General features: G+C 32.4%; 1 protein-coding gene across 1 annotated transcript in view; it reads left to right on the top strand.

Annotated features, from left to right (window-relative positions):
- Window positions 1-18,778, top strand: part of LOC149414336 (uncharacterized) — a 73,205-nt gene that overhangs the window by 19,243 nt on the left and 35,184 nt on the right. The window contains exon 2 of the mRNA XM_089644139.1: window positions 7,703-7,808. Coding sequence (XP_089500265.1) covers window positions 7,774-7,808 — 35 coding nt within the window. The 5' untranslated portion in view covers window positions 7,703-7,773. The remainder of the gene's footprint in view (window positions 1-7,702; window positions 7,809-18,778) is intronic.

Consider the following 18,778-nt stretch of genomic DNA (forward strand, 5'->3'; position numbering starts at 1 on the left):
AAAGAATTACAAATATATGTGGCATTTGATTGTGAAATGACATTAGAGAGTAAGTAAGTAAGTAAACAAGAGATACAAGTACATAAGTTTCTATAGTGCAAATAAGGTAGAATTAGATTAAATTAATATTGATTGAAAAGATTTGATAGCATAGCCCTCTTGTACCTACCTTGCGTGCAGTTAAATAGATCTGCCACATCTGCGTATCTATTACTAACTTCATGCAACCTAGGTACAAGCGAGTGTTTGGAATACTCAGTCCTGATATTGTTGCATTTAAACTAAATTTTAGAACGAGTAGCTCTCGTGGGTATATGAAATTCAATAAGGTTAATTAAATCAGGACTGTCTATACTACCATTTACAATTTTGAACATAAATATTAAGTCGGATTCTTCGATCTGAGAGTTTTAATAAATTTAGATTTTTCATCAAGTAATTATAGTTTATATTTTCAATGGGAATACCGAGTTTAAAATTAATGTGTCTTAGGAATTTATGTTGAATTTTTTCGATTGAATCTGAATGTAATTTGTAGTGGGGGGACCAGATCGAGGAGTTATATTCGACTTGACTACGAACAAGGGATGTATACAAAATTTTTAATGTTGAAATATTCTTGAAACCTCTGGAATTTCGAAGAATGAAGCCTAGCATTTTCATTCCCTTATTATTAATATTATTTATATGCGATATAAAGTTTAATTTAGAGTCGAAAGTTATCCCTAGGTCATTAATTTCTTCGACAGAGGTAAGGATTGAGTTATTGAGTTTATATGAATGAATAATTGGTTGATTTATTCTGTAAAATATTATTGAATAACACTTATTTATGTTCAGATGAAGTTTGTTAAGAATGTTTAATGTTAAAATAAAATAATGCTACATACATGAAGGGATATCGCGTAGATTGTCCCAAATTCTAAATATGTAGTTCAATTAACCTCCATACCTTACCTTACCTCTAACCTCCTTCCAATAGAAGTCGTGCAGAGAATACCTCCTTATAAAGATCTGTACATTAAAAAAATCATTAATTCAAATCATAAAAGAAAAATAAAAGTACCAATTTCTAACTGAAAACCGCACTCGACTTAAATACATTTTTCCATGTCCAAAATTAAACACTTCCTTTGCACAAAATTACTATACATACCAAGGAAGAACCCTTTTCAATCAACTCCCTGAGGAAATCAGAATCATAAACGTCAAAAGCCAAGCTTTGAGCATTTTGAAAAAATATTTTAAAGATAAATTATCAAAATAATGAATAGTAAATATTCTACTTTAAGAAGCAACTTCTTCTCAAAATATAATATACATATTAATAAAAAAATAATAATAATAATTGTCTTTATCCCAGAAACTAATAGCATCATGTTTTTATTTATGTATTATAGCTACTAGTAGTACATTTTACTTACAATATTTTTTCCTACTTCTCTTGATTCTATATGTATATCTACAATAACATAATGTACACTCCTCTTCCAACCACAAGCGAATGCTTCTCTGGAAGAGTAGTATTAAATATTGTCATTGTAAATTGTAAACCTTATTACTTACATGTACTTTTTCCTTTGATAACTAAAAAAATAAAAAAAATAATATTCTATTTTTTACCTTTCATTTACTATTTACTTAAAGAAGAGTATCTTTGGCAGGCGGTATAACTTTGTTGTTTATACATATCTACAGTTTTATTCCATAATTGATGAAATTTTGTACACTTGGCTTTCAAAGCAAGAAGAAGGTCACTGTTTACATAATTTTTTCTAAAAACCATCCCTCACCCCTAAAAGTAGAATTTTGATAAGTGATTAAATTTTGAACACTTTACGTTCAAATAAGAGGAAAATTAGTGTAGACAGAAAAGGCCTACATCTGAATTCGAAAAAAAACGGGGCAACCTCGGGGACTTGAGATAGAGTGATAATTTTACTACTGTTCAATTAATTTTTTTTTTTTTTTTTTACTATAATACATCTATTTTTTCACATTAGTTTTACTGAGCATTGATTGATTGATTGATTGATTACTGGGATTGGAGTCAACTTCCGACATTTATTTCGTATATTAACTGCTCTATTGTCATCCGATTTCAGAGAATTACGTAGGACTATGCCCGCCTAAAAAATATAAAGCAGCATTATTATTATTGTGCTTGACAGCTGTTTCGCTTTCCAGTGGCATTATCTTTAAACTGCGGTGTAGTCACTTATTTCTATACATATAGGTGCTTATGTTAAAATCTTTAATTTTATTATTATTATTTTTATTATTTAGTAAAATATTATACATATATACATTATTTAAGAAATGTTTTGACTGCCCAACTAGGAGGATTCCCGTTTTAGGAAAGTCAAATTAGGATGCGTTTTAACATTTTCATAAGTTGTTTGATTAGTACTAAAATAATAATGAAATAATAGTTATATGTACTTTTAACTGGTGCCTAAGCCTACTAACATATTTTGTATAAATATGAATAACAAAGAGAAGAAATAGAATAAAATAAAATATCCAATTAAACATAAGATTAACTGCTGCTTGGGTAGCATTCTAGTTTAAAAGTACTAGGTAGATACATATTTACACATAATGATAAAGATTAGAACATAAAGGTATCTTTTACATGGTTTTTTTTTGTTGGAGTTTTTGTTGTTGTTTTTGGTTTGTGTTTGATTTCATTTTTTGTGTAGTAAAAGTTCACTCTCATTTCTACCTAATTGATGAAACCAATTAGTGGTCAATTTATGAAGAATAGCTGTATTTTCCCTTTCCCAAGCATTAGGCATGAAGTTGTATAGTTTTAGACCTAAGAATGAGAAGTGTCTTTGAGCGAGAGATGTTTTAGTTGCGAGTGGTACAATTGGATTTCTCCGTGAGTGGTGGGTGTCGTGAGAGTGGTTAATAGATGGGTAGAGGTGGCGTTGTTGATGGGTGTTTAAAATTAATTTTCTCATGTATAGTTGTCTAACATCCAGAACTCGGAACTCTTCAAATAGTGCATCGCTATGATATCTAAATGGTTTTTGAGGATTACCCTTAGTTAAAGATTTTTTTTTCCAAGTCCCAATTAATTTCGGAGTAAATTGTCGAAAGCCATTAATAGTTTTCACCTTGTGAATTTTTATGAAAGGGATCCCTACAAATGCAACTAAAACTTTTATAAAACGTTTTTCAACCATAAATTTAGCGTTAAGTACCAGATTTTATATTTATAGACGGTAAATAATTAACTTCCCGAAGGATCCCTCTAGAAACATTAGAGATTTTAGTAATACGTTCATCAGAAATAATTAAAATAAACCCCACGGAAATATCAAATTTCTATGCCTGCTAGGTCAAAGTGTACCCTATCGTTTTTACACGAATTCATCACTTATGTCGCTAAGATTCCCACTTTATTATAGAGATTTGCTAGGGCAAATTCAACCTTGGGTCTGTCCAATACACCAGGGCCGCGCGTCGCATATTATTGTACACGGCTGCTTCACTTACGTCGTAAAGATTCTGGCTTCATTTTACGGTATTGTCTCGTATTGAGTGATTATTTTTTCAATTTGACTAAAGATAATAATTATAATTTATTTACATGTGATTAGCCCTTTCTCTTGAACACTTTTAGTCTTACCTTTCCTAAGATTCCCTACTACACCGCTGCACCGTTGGTATAGCTATGCGAGGAGGAGGGTATACGTATACTACTCTTGTTAAAATAATTACGCATTACAATATTCATTTCATATTCCTCAAAAACACGGTCATCTTCGCATTTCGCGTTTTGTTGCTAACTTCACATTTCTTCAGATGACGTTTGTAATGTCATTTACATGGTCTATTTTTGTTTGTGTCGAAATCCGGTCAATTTGATTATGCGTCTTATATTTGCTTTGATAAATCGATATCTGGATTTATAATATACCTCCCGTAGTGCTGCAAGTGGGTATTACTGCTTTTTAAATTTTCATTACGCGACCGATTTATATTCGTCGCTATACTAAGGGTCAGCCGATATATGTAAATCTGACAGCTACTAATCCGGCCGGTATACGCATTCGCTATCGTTAATGAGTAACGTTTACCACTATCCCAACCTTATACGCACGTATAAAATTTATTCCGCGATTATAAGTCGGTTCAATTTTTAAATTCCTTAAAATCTGTTTAATTTTTGAAGATAATATCAATAAGAAAAACATCATATAAAAACAAAAACGTAATTTTTAAAAACACATTTTATTTATGTGTATCATTAAATGCAACTTGAAAAATGCGATTTTTGCTCTATTTTAGACTTTTTGTATTTTAGTAAATATTTTCACAATTTTCGCGAATTATTATTCCCTCTAACATTCGTATTTACATATCTCCCTTCAAACCATCTTCTTCTTCTTTTTAAACTCTTACTACGGGGTCTTAAACACATCTACGAGTGGTGAACGAATTATACTATTTTGTTTATTTCAAATTAGCTGTAGAGATATTAAACAATGATAAACATATATTTAAAAAAATAAAACGATAATAATAACAAAGCCTATTAAATATGGACGTGCTATTTCACTGTTTCTGACAAGCCCATTTTAAGCGATAAAGGCACGAACAATGACAAGAAAATTCATCAGAGTTGAGTCATTTTTATCGGTTTCTGTGATAAACTAGTTCATATATGTGTAAGACTAGTTTGTGTACCTCATAACACTAAATGGTCGGGCATTTTATCGCCATATTGGGGGCGGGTGTTTTTTTTTTTTAATTTTAGCGCCAAAATTAGACTTTCCGCAAAATATTCATACCTTATGATCTATTTGATATTTTTCGATGAAACTTTCAGTGTTTTACTTTAAAAAGATGTATCCATTTATTTACTTAGCAATGTATGTGTAATTCCTTTTTTTATGAACAAAAACTTTCTACTTTCTTGGGAATCATAGAAAAAACAGCATTTCACAATCGAAATAACAAATCGAAATTTATTCATACAAAATTACAAGATTATTTAGAAATTTTCAATACATATAAAAAAACTATAACCTAATAGTGCTTCAATGTGTGATAGCGTTCGAAACACTTTCCTTTATGCAGGGGCACATTGCAAAGCTTGCACATGTACCGCGTTTCACTGCGTAGTTTGTGAGCGGAACATACGCGACAACGATTTTATTTTTTTGTTGTGTTTCAAACTTATTGTATTGACAGGTAGATAGATCGGGTATCGCCGACAATAGAAAACACATGACCCCGCACCCATTTAGAACCCCTTGTTTACAAGTTTCCCGGTTACCGCTTTGAGCAACAAAACGAGTAAACTCGTCTCCCGCGTCTTACAGTAAAAAGGCGTATGACGAGCTTTCTCGTTTCCCGCAAAGAATGTGTTAATACAAAACTAGCTGGCGTTGCTCGGAGCTATGAATGGTTTCAAGTATAGATAGTGGATTTGGGTCTATTTTTAAGAAGGAAATAATATTATTTTAAAGAATTAAAAAAGTTTCCTTTTTAAATAAATATTTATTTTACTTGATCGTGTCATGTCTTCTTGGGGCGTTCTCGACTTCCACCATTCACTACTGCATACCATATTATTACTGTTAAAAAACTCTCTCTAAACACTCCTGACACTAATAAGAACACAATTTGAAATTTTCATCATTACCAGTCCAATTGATATCATATATAAATTCACATTTATAGATAAACACGGTATACGGAAATTCATAGTACAAACGAGAAACTGATAAGTCGATATCATACATAGAACTGAAGTAAACTATATATACCAGTTTAAATAAAGGAATTGTGAAATAACAGAAATTCATCAAATAAAATTTACTTGCGCACACCGGATTTGAGCCCGCAACCTCCGGATTACTAGTCGAGAGCCTTTCCCCTCGACCACGGAGGAAATGCTAATATTATTTTAAATACTTCTTTCGGTTGTGACTCTGTCTTGTATGTAACTCGGGTTTAATAAAATTTACAACTTTTGCTCTGAATTTAAGTGCATTTTCAAAATTGTAACTGATCGCTTGGAGAATTCAGACAAGCGATAAAGTGCCTACCTATAAAAAAATAGAAAAATTATTTTATTTAAAATAGGCCGACGTAGCTCAGTGGTCCAGAGCACCTGACCGGACATCAGAAGGCGCGGGTTCAATTCCCGTCGGCGGCATTTATTTTTACTCGGGAGATATTTTCAATTTGTGTGGATATTTCAGGCGACTAATTATTGATTATAATAATTTGTTATCATTTGTTCTATGCATAAGAAACCTTGTCTTATAAACAATAGTTTATCATTTAAAAAAATATATATTTTTATCTCGTTATTTTTCACGTGGTTATTAATATTGTTGTTACATTATAGACACTAATTGACAATAGTTTATCACGTTTAAGCGGTTATCATAAAATTTCACAATAAATGAATTTTTACTTCCGTATGTTACTATAAACTATAAACCATATCGATGACATCTAACCTTCTGTTGACGGCTCAGTCATAATTATTTATCATTAAAACATAAACGAAGAAATAATATTATCTTTTATTATGTAAACGATGTCATTTAAATTAATTCTTATTTAATGGCTTTAGCTGTCCGTATAAAGCTGGACAAACACAAAAGAGCCAACGAGCCTAATGGCTCCGCGCCGAGACAAAACTCAACGTTTTGTTTCTACTGTTTGATCTTTGGATGTGAAATTGAGAAAGGCTTTTGATTCTACATTTTGTTCTGATGAATTTTGATGCTAAATTAATGTTCGGGAGCCTCGAGAAAGGCTTTTGGTCATATTGTTTGTTAAAGACTGGATCCTAAAGTTCGTCCAACAACCTCGAAAATGGCTTTTGGTTCTACAGTTTGTTCTGATGACTTTGGATCCTAAAGAAGTGTTTGGGAGCCTCGAGAAAGGCAAGGGTAAAAGAAAAGGTACCCTAAAGATGCTTGTTCTAAAAATTATTAAAAACTTGTGGTTTTAAAACAAAAAGTATTTTATTAAATATGTAAATACAAAGTGATTGCTTTCTACAATAACATTAAGGACACAATACATCTAAAACTTATTCTTTATAGTATTTAGTCATAACCCACGAAAAGCAGCAAGGTTTTTAGCTTCCTTAAAATCAGTCAGTAACTCATTAAAATTAAATCCTTTAAAATAGATATTATTTTGGGTTCCCGACAAATTTGTTTTTGGAAGTCTAAAATCTTCACAGTTTCTCGTGGGGTAGCCATGTATTCCAAAATTAAAATTTACATTCTTAAAAATGTATTTTGGGAGCATCTTATTTTTTTGCTTAAATATTGTATTAGGGTATTGTAAATTATTCGCTGTCTCACACTTAACTTTCCTAGTTTTTTCTGCATAATAATTATCTTAGAATACCTACTACACTTCAATACTGCTGGCATTCCTATGTTTTAAATTATTTACGTATAGTTTGTTAAAAACTGGATCTTAAAGGTCGTCCAACAACCTAAAAAATGGCTTTTAGTTCTACAGTTGGTTCTAAATACTTTAGATAATAAATTTCGATCATGAGCCTCGAAAAAGGCTATTAGTTCTAAGAATCTTTCAGTAGGCCTTGAGAAAGGCTTTTGAGTTTGAGGAGCGTTCGATAAATACTTGTCTTTTGCCTAGTTGTTATGTAAATAAATCAGATTAGATCAGATTTTAAAATTTATTTACCTTTCAGATAACGTGCTTCCTATGATGTTCCTACCCCCTCGCACACACGCAGTCCCCGGCAGGTGAGAACGGGAAAACATGGCGATATCGGCACAGCACATCGTCGCCTTCACGTAAGTTTAAAACTGCCACCCGGTTTCGCACGCGATCCTTTACCAGTTATATCGACTTCTCCTCTATATCTGTACTATACTTGTTGACCGTCTGTTTTCGATTCATTTCTCATTAGTAGGTGTGAACGAATATATAATAAAACATGTATTTTTGATCCCTAATTGCCCGGAGCCAAATGAGGTCATGTCATAATCGGGGCAGATATTATGTTGTGAGACGGAAGGAAGTGAAGATGTGAAGGAGATGGAAAAGAGGAAGATTGACTTTATTTTAGGGTATTGTCTCGTCTTAGTTAACATGTTATTCTGATGCACCAGAATTGATATGCATCATATTGATTGCATCACAAACATTATCAGTTTATTACATTACTGGGTTAATAGGAGGTCAGGTCAACCAAACAATCAAAATTGTCATTACAGATTAATTACACAAATTTAATAATAAATAATAAATCATCCTTTTGATTGCTGATAAAAAATATAATGTTGATTAAGTATTTTTTTCGTTTTAATATAACAACGTGGTAATTGTAATTGTTGTTTAAAAAGGTTATTTGTTTCAAATTTGACGGGTTCTATCACAATTCAATGGCTTTAGCCGTGTTTGATGACCAGATGTGAATGGCCAGGTACTCTCTCACCTTCCTCTACCCCATCTTCTTCCCCTCCCCACTACCTTCAGCCTCACAACATACCCCAATTGGGGATGCCATTGTTTCACTGGCTTCAGACGGTTGGGAGCAGTTGGGACTCTTGAGCGGTATTGGAGTCCCAACTGTTCGGTACCAGTGGAACTATGGCATCCTTATTTGGGGTATATTGTGAGGCTGAAAGGTGTGGGTAAGGAAAGGAAATGCGAAAGAGGAAGCACCTGGCCAAATAGGTGAAAGTCATTTCAAGGAATGTTTCAATTCTCAGCGACATGGCACGGTCAAGTTTATCAAATGGTTGAGTCGTGCAACATAATAATATTGTAAAATATTTGCAAATATTTAAGGCCTGCTGCATAGAGAAACAAGGCCGTCAAAAATTGTCTATAATTTGCATTGTGGCTAAAAACGTGTTATTTTTATGACTTTTGGTCAACGACACGTTTCAATACACATATACGTGTTGTACAGCTCTCAAAGTGGCAAGCAAAAGAAACGCTAATTGTCGTACTTTAGATTTTTTGGTTAAGTATTAAACTGAGACGCATCGCGTTAAGTCGTCTGCAACCTCTAATTAAATTGTCACGCATCGCGTTAAGTCGTCTGCAACCTTTAATTTAATTGTCACGCATCGCGTTAAGTCGTCTGCAACCTTTACTTTAATTGTCACGCATCGCGTTAAGTCGTCTGCAACCTTTAATTTAATTGTCACGCATCGCGTTAAGTCGTCTGCAACCTTTACTTTAATTGTCACGCATCGCGTTAAGTCGTCTGCAACCTCTAAGAAAATTGCATTAAAAGTGCCAAAATTCCCTCGTGCTCGTATTCGTCTTAGTGTAAGGGAGTAAGCGTATCTAGTCATCTCAATCACACCCAATCATATTAGGTACATGTGTCAGGTAGTATTCGACGCAACTTTTAAATGTAAAAGCGACACTGGAATTTCTATTTTTGTTATATATGAGCAACGTTTGAATTAAGAATTTACTGAAAATATATACAATGAGATAAGATCCTCTAGCCGCTGTGCCCACATGATGCACAGGTGGGACCTTTCAGAGTCGGCAAGTGTGAATGCGGTGCGGTGCGTGCCCGCTGTGTTAATTCCCCGGCGGGACTGACGAGATCCACAGGGCGACGCCTTAGGCCCTAGACTGGTTCACTAACCTAGATGTTCCCCTCTGACCCCCCACCATAAGAAAGAAGATAACTGGAAACATAAGAGTGTTTTTTCCTTGCCACATTTTTTTTTTTTTTTGGGAAATCAACAGTTTATATTTTTACAGATTGTACATAAGTAAAATAGCCAAAATAAAACCAATTACGGATTTCCTCCTTGTGACTTTACGTAAGACAGCATTAGAAGAAATAATTAAATTTATGAGAAATGTGAAGTTATAATTATATAAAATAAAAGAATTGTATAAAATAATAGAACAAAATAATACAACAAAAATAAAAAGAAAAAAAAACTAAAATTTATATAAAATAAAAGATTATCGATACATTGGTAACCATAAGAATACAAACAATATTGTGCATATAAATCATATCATAACCATAACCATAAGAAGACAATGTTGTGCATATAAATCATACCATAACAGGATTATAAATATATAAATACTAGAAATATAAACTATGTTTATGTGAGAAGTAATATTTATAAGATGTTTATTGTCAGGTGGGATGTACGAAGTACATATGTGAATTTTTCTACCAGGAAGTGATATAGTTACCCATATGTCTTCCGCTTCAGAATCCCATTCTAGTTTTTGATCAGAAATTAATTTACTTTTGACTGCAATTAAAACTCCACCACCGCGATTTTGATTGAGGTTATGATAATCTCTATCTCGTCTGTAAATATGGTACCGTTGATCGAAAAGTTCCTCATTAAAGATTGAATTGTTAAGCCATGTTTCACTGAGACATATAATGTCATAGTTGTTTAATAATACATTTTGAAGAAAAAATTTGTGTCTTGATTCTGAGACCTCTTAAGTTTTGATAGTATAATTCTAAAGATTCCATTGTATTAAGTATATAGTGCAGTTAATATAAAGTTGCTGGAAAATTAGTTGATGGAAATATTGTATGTTTTTAGTTTTTCTAGATCATTATAATTATTTATGCAATGGTGATTTGTGTTTTCATTAAGTCTTACATAAATTTTACAATTTTTGATCCAACAGAATTTGAATTTATTAATTTTGGTAAACTCTCTGACCTTTTTGTAGAGTACTTTGTTTTTATGAGTTAAATGTTCATTTATATAGATCCGTTGTTTTCCATTAAAGTTAATATCCTCTGCTGTTAGGCCCCTTCTTGTCCGGATTGCTGCTATGATTTTGGATTAATTTTGTAGGACAATAATGCCTCTATTTGTATTGTGATATGATTGGGGAGACTGGCGTCGCCGACGAGCTTAAGAACTATCGGCAACGTGCGCCTGTGTCGGATATCGGAGTATCGGATACTTGCGTATACCCATAGCATAGACTAATGGCCTTAAATATCAGACGGCGTATTCTGACGCATTTATCCACTCAGCCACTACTCGGTATAGTATAGTTGATAGTTTATACGACCCCGATTAAACTTGGGTACACGCAAAACCGGTAAGCGACAAAATATGTGATTAAATTAGTTGAAATCGCCCATATTACCATAATTTAATTACGCCGAAATCTCATAGCCACGGAAAAAAAAACCAAACAACGTTACCGTTATTTCATTTGCCGATTGTGAACAAAGGATGTACGATTAGTCCCTTTGTAGTAAAACAAAGCTTGTTATTATTGACGGGTTAGAACCCGAGTGGTCCAATACTTAGGGTTCCCACTTCCCACCCAAGCATGGCAGGTTCAATCCCTGTTAGCTAAGAACTCCATTAGTACAAGAACGATATATAAGTTATCAAGTTAAATCTTCCATGTAGAAGATTATTTTATACTTGATGTACAAAAACGAGGAAGGCGACACAGTCTAATAACGGGGGATTGCTCTAGGCTCACATTTTTTTAACGATAACGATAATATATACATGTTTTGTCAATCCATTACCCACGGATATAAGTTATTTACATGTAAAATTAATAAAAACAGTACCTTACCATTAAATTATTTTGCGTAGAACTGTTTGAAGATAGAATACTAGACGATGAATTAATAACTTCCCGAGGGATACCTAAAGAAACATCTGAGATTTTAATAATACGTTTATCGGAAATAAATAAAATGAACCCCACGGAAAGATAGATTTTCTATGGTTGTTAGGGAAAAAAGATTTCAACTTTATTTAAGAGATTTGCTAGGGACAATTCAACCTTAGTTCTGTCCAATACAACAAGGCGATCTTCTTCTTTTAATTTGATTAAATTTTATACTGTTTTTGAATTTTACAAAGCCGACTCATAAATTCTTATCTAAGATATATTCTTATCTCATAGATAAATATATATTCAGAACACAAAAGCCATTGTCACGATAATAACGCACAATGTCGAATCTAAGATAATGAAACAATTTAGATAAATATTTAATTGCGCATTACGTGTGTGATTGGAAATTGGAACTGATTATTATCAAGCTATCAAATCTGTAATATATTTTTATTATAAACTAGAAAAAGTCCCAGTTATTATTTTTTTATTCAACCATTTGTAGAACCGAAGTTTACGAAAATTATTCGTTCCGTATTATTGTATTATCTTTTTATGAATATGGCTATGGAGTGTGTAAATTTTCATCAAAAAGTATCAAAATTCTGCCATAAGCGTTAGTAAAAGGGGTTTGCGTTGTCAAGTGTGCGAAATTTCATCAATCTAGGAATGAAACTATAGATTTATAAGTAAACAAAGCCGCCGCAAACAGTATTCCTTTTATTAAAAGACTAGTGCATACCCGTGAAAAATCACGGGATAGTCTAAATTCTTTACAAATAAGATCCAATTTCGATAAAAACAATCAACATCTACCTATAACTTTCTATTAAAAATGATATATTATAGGTGGGTACTTTATATCTTGTGTGCAATCTTTAAGAAATCAGTTGCAATTTTGAAAATTTCAATCAAATTGAAAATAAATCCGAGTTCTAGAGTTCATTGAACCAGAGTTACGCAGGACACACGCAATACTGATTTCGGTTCTCTGTGCGTAAAATGTTAGTCCAACGAGAAATTTGGTTCAAATAATTCAAATTGCTTTGAATTTAAGTGCCATTTTCAATATTGATATCGGTTGTGTGAGAAAAATAAATATTGCTGATTTATTGAAATTTAAAACTGGACAAAAGGAATGGGTGTTTGCTGGAATTGGTTAAAAACAAGACTGCAGGCTGCTTCCTGATAAACTCATAGTCAATTCGTAATAATATTGGAACACGTGTTCATGCACCTGCGTACGAAATACGAAAATATTAGGGTTTTTTATGAACACACTTGACAAAACAAAAAATTAGTATTTTACAAAAAGTTTTTCATGACACCCATCAATTCATTCGTTAATGGCATGCAATCCCTTTTTTAACCGGATTTAACATAATATGAAGAGATAGTTTTTTCATGAAGAATTCCGACAAGAGATACATCAGGTACCTACCTACGCATAATAATTGAAATGGAAAATTATTTTGAAACTGTTTCGACGAGAATTCCAACATTCCCATGAATTTTACGGATTTTTGCATCAGTTTATGCTACTTAACTAGTATGTCAGTTGTCAGTGTAGAACCTAATCGCATCTGTCCACTCGGCTACAAGTCACAAACATGATAAGCGTAGAATGCTAAATAAATTTTAACGTTTGAACACGTTATCTGTTATTTGTTATCTGCATATACCTAAGTTCATTGCTTTAAGGAAACACAGTTAATATGAACAAGATGCATTATTAAAAACAATATATATATCAGAGTCAAAAACATATCCAACAAGCAACTACTAATAAATAGAAAATATACTCACACTACATACAGGGAATCAGAAATAGATAATATACTCACACTAAATACAGGAAGATCAGAAATATATAATATACTCACAATGTATACTGCCGAATTTGGAGATTAAGGAATCGCTGCAAACTCAATGTGAGTGATATACTCGGTGAGTCCTCTGTTTTTATGTACATATTTGGTGGCTGGATTATAATTTGTTACTTTTCCTGCAGAGTTAATTTTGTAATCAATCCATTTTTTCATAGGGAATTAATTATTCCCTGATGGTCTGTGTGGTTTACAAGCCAGATCATCACCAAGTTCCTAAGCTAATCTAATCTTATCTTTTACAAACAGATATAGAAAAACATACTTAACTGACAGGTCACACTTTTTTATTAAAAAGTGTAGGACTTTGCAGGCAGAGGACACTTTAGTTAAAATTATTTTTGACATTGATTTTAAATTTGCTGTTTTGCCCTCCATTACTAATGATATTAAATTTATTATAAAATTAGTGGCAAGTGTAGAGTTGATATTTCTTTTAAAAGACTGGAGAAGTTAGGACTCTTTAGGATTGAAGAATTTTTATGAAATTACCATAAATAGCTTACAAATTCTTAGTTATTTACATTAACTAGCTGACGTGTATCCAGTGTTGCTGGGGGTTATCCTTAGGAGATAGACAAATACTACGACTGGCTTTTCTGTAGGCCTGTTCAATATATACAATTCCGTAGTACATTATTTTGATGTATCTCATAAGGTTTAGCTAGCGTTAGCAATCTAAGCACTTGAAAATATTTTTTTACTACTCGATTGCAAAACATGGACTATTCTCTGCCTTCTATAAATATAATTTACATGTATTATATATATATATATATATTTTTTTTTTTTTTTTCTTTATTCATGAAATATTAATGTGTACAGTTTTTACATGCTTTTCGACTACCACACTAGACACACGCCCGTATTATGGTAGTCGAAATTTATATACATAGGTTTATATAATTATATAAATGTAATATTTGATAACTTGTTAATCTAAGTATTTTTTTTTTACATGCAATGTATGTGTATAATAGGTGACACTTTTACTGGTTCCCAGTTCAGTAGATTGCTCAAGTGTACATCAACCGTATTTTAAACTGTTGATATTAATGAGATAAAATGAACACAATCAGCAAATAAATAGGTTACTTTACTTGTTAAAATAATGAAAATAAAGTAGAAATTATGAAAATGAACTTGTTGAAATAATGAAAATAAAGATTAATTAATTAATTATTAAACTTTTTTCTTTACAGAATTGAATGAAAAAACAAAAATGACTAATAAAGAAAATGAGCTTAATTTAATGATGGCAGGCATTCCTTGAAAAAGTTCCTTCCCTTTATAAATAACCAATTTTGAACACTTATGACATACAAATTGTGAGTTTTTGATTTTCTGATATCAATACTCAGCGAGTTGAATATTTTGGGAGCAATATAAGAAAACTGCCGCTGGGCGAAAGCTGTTTTCGTTTGGGGAATTTTACAATTTAGGTGTGACGAGTAACGGGTGTTAATTTTTTGTTGTGTTTTATTCACCAAGTCATTTTTCCGTATGTATATGAGAATGGTCTTAACATATAATTGTCGAATATCTAATATTCTGAGTTTTCTAAAAAGTGGTTCTGATGGGTTTGTTGGCTTACATTTGAATATTATCCTTAGTAACAGTTTTTGAATTAAAACCATGGGATGATATATATATAAACCTTCCGGGAGAAATTCTCTAAAGGATTGTGTAAACCCTATCAAAATCCGTTGGATAGTTCAGAAGAACTAAGCGCACAAATAGACAGACACTGATAGTTTTGTTTTTTTACCATTTAGAGATGTCACCATTCTTTAATCATGTGGCAGTCGAAATACAATTGCTTCGAATTGCAAGTGTCATTTTTAAAATTGGTACTGATTCGTTAAGAATTCATATTACGTCGTGATTTTTCACGGGTCTGCGCTAGTCATTTATTGAATATTAAGAAATATACATTATTTATTGTACATAACTGAATTGCTTCATTAACAATTTTTTATATTTGTTTAAAGTTAAATTGAAGATGTCCACTGACTTGGTATAATTGTTTCACTCTATTAGTAATGTACTAATGTTGGTTGTCTGTGCTGTGCGTTAATCCTGCGTCAAATTTGGTTCAATGAACTCAAATTTGCTTTTAACACATTCATTGCGGGAAACGAGAAAACTCGTCATACGCCTTGTTACACTAAGACGCGGGAGACGAGTTTACTCGTTTTGTTGCGCAAAGCAGTAACGAGCGGGAAACTTGTAAACAAGGGGTTCTAAATGGGTGCGGGGTCATGTGTTTTTTATTGTCGGCGGTACCCGATCTATCTACCTGTCAATACTATGAGTTACATGTGCAAAACGCGGTACATGTGCAAGTTTTGCAATGTGCCCCTGCATAAAGGAAAGTGTTTAGAACGCTATCACACATTGAAGCACTATTAGGTTATAGATTTTTTTATATGTGTTGAAAATTTCTAAATAATCTTGCAATTTTGAATGAATAAATTTCGATATGTTATTTCGATTGTGAAATACTGTTTTTTCTATGATTCCCAAGAAAGTAGAAAGTTTTTGTTCATAAAAAAAGGAATTACACATACATTGCTAAGTAAATAAATAGAGACATCTTTTTAAAGTAAAACACTGAAAGTTTCATCGAAAAATATCAAATAGGTAGATCATAAGATATAAATGTTTTGCGGAAAGTGTAATTTTGGCGCTAAAATTTAAAAAAACACCCGCGCTTCGCCCACAATATGGCGGTAAAATGCCCGACCATATAGTGTTAATTTAATTTCAAATTTTGAATTGATTGTACGAAGAAGTCAGACTATTTGGTGATTTTTACGGTCAGGATTTCAAAGTTCAGATCGGGCCAAAGTTCGTTCGACCAAAAATAAGTTAATATTTATACTTTACAGGGTGTATCGGCACATACCCGACAAACTTTAACCAGCTATTCCTTAGCATATTTGGAGTAAAAATTGTTATGCGCACTTTGCTGTCCGGTAACATTTTTTTTAATAAAAAAATTATTATTCATATTTTCACCACATGTCACCAATGTTTTATCCTTTGTCAAAGTTTGAAAACCCATCTGGCAATATTTTTTTCGAGTTTCGTTGAATAATGTACGTACGTACCTACGTTGGCGCGCTTTTACAATCACAACGAAATGGCATGGCACCATTCGTCTCATTTTTAACTATTATTATTTAGTGTGTACGAAAGAGCGAGGACAATTTTTGACACACTTGCTAATAACAGCTGTTGAACACGAGAAACAATGCAAATTTGAAAAATTGACGGAGTGTGGATTTTTTATTTATTTTTTGTTTTTAATTGGAAAAAAATGTTACCGGACAGCAAAGCGCCCATAACATTTTTTACTCCAAATGTGCTGAGGAATAGCTGGTTAAAGTTTGTCGGCTACTTGCCGATACACCCTGTATGTAAATCTATATAGATGTTAATTTTTCGGAATGACTTTATTGAGTAAAACCTCAAATTGTAATATTTAAATATTGAAGACAATATTAGTGATTTCTAAACGAAAATCTGAAACAGAAAAAACAGAAAGGGAAACGGTCACATCTGGGACTCGAACCCAGGACCCTTGTCTTTCCGTGACAGTGCTCTACCAACTGAGCTAATGGGACCCTATTCCTCTCGGTCATTTTTAACTGTATCATACTTCGAATAAGAACTACTAACATTGTCTTCATTTTTTCACCGCACATTTTTATTGGCAACTATCTTTATGTACGATCGCAAGATTCAACCCGAACTAAATGCAATCCAGACAGGGTCTTTTTAGATAAACCTATCGTATTTTTTATTTTTAATGTGCGACATCTGTTGACTTTTCTGCAAGTCTAGAATGAATATTAATTTTTCGGAATGACTTTATTGAGTAAAACCTCAAATTGTAATATTTAAATATTGAAGACAATATTAGTGATTTCTAAACGAAAATCTGAAACAGAAAAAACAGAAAAGGAAACGGTCACATCTGGGACTCAAACCCAGGACCCTTGTCTTTCCGTGACAGTGCTCTACCAACTGAGCTAATGGGACCCTATTCCTCTCGGTCATTTTTAACTGTATCATACTTCGAATAAGAATCTATTCTTCTATTTTTCTATATAGATGTTTTTTTACACGTATTATAATATAAATGAATGTTTGTTTTTTGTCCACTATAGACTCAAACAAAAACTACTGGACCGATTTCACTGAAAATTTCAAAATTTGTTCTTATTAGTGTCAGGAGTGTTTAGATATTGGTTTGAATGGTAGAAGACGGAGACGCTTCCCTCTGCACTGGAATGAAATACGGAGTCGAATAAAAATCGATATAATGTAATTTTTTTAATAGCAATAATGTGGTATACAGTCGCAAATGGTGGAAGTCGGGGACAACCAAGAAAGACGTGGCACGATCAAGTGGAACAAAACTTATTTAAAGTAAAAATTTTCAATTCTTTATAATAATATTATTTGCACCTTAAAAATAGACCCAGTTTTCAGGGTGACCGGATAAATCATCACAATGATAATTCATCACATCTTTGAAAAGTTATATAAAGTCATGGAAAGTGATGAAACAAAAACTTTATTAACTGGGTTAGATTAGGTTTAAAAAAAAATTTCATCGTTTCTAATGACTTTATATCACTTTTTAAAAGTGTGTTAAATTGTCACTGTGTTGAGTTATCATGGAACCGTTTTCAGATACACTAGAATTATTAATGTCTAAACTTTATTCCAAACCATTCATAAACCCGAGCCACGCCGGGTACCGTCATCTAGTTAATGAAATAAACATATTTATATGTAGGCTATCAGTTTATAACACTATTTTTTTTTTTATAAACCTTGGTCGGTTTTTTTTATTTTGTATTACAAGTAAACATGGATATTAGAAGAAAAGTGGATAACCTGCCCTTGCAACGCGACAATATCGGTGACTAAGTGGTATTTACTCTGGTAACCGCATTTAAACTAAACCTTAAGGCGATGCCATACGTAGTAATGCAAAATCATGTGTTTTTGGTTTGAAAATTTGGTCGCCTAGAAATGTTTCAGATGCTTTAATTAAATACTGCGAGTAGAATACATCTTGGCCTTTGAAATTATCGAGAATTTTTTAGATAGGTCTTTTTATAAGCCCAGAAAAAATAATGTAAAGACCTATGAAAACTGCTTTAAAGTTCAAAATCTCCTACTTACGAACCCATTTTCGATTATGATTTTATTGTAAAATGTGGCAAATTAAGTTATTCATAAAATGATCG

The sequence above is a fragment of the Hesperophylax consimilis genome, chromosome 20 (genome assembly GCF_061612785.1).
Source record: "Hesperophylax consimilis isolate HC1 chromosome 20, BYU_Hcon_1.0, whole genome shotgun sequence".
Taxonomy (NCBI): domain Eukaryota; kingdom Metazoa; phylum Arthropoda; class Insecta; order Trichoptera; family Limnephilidae; genus Hesperophylax; species Hesperophylax consimilis.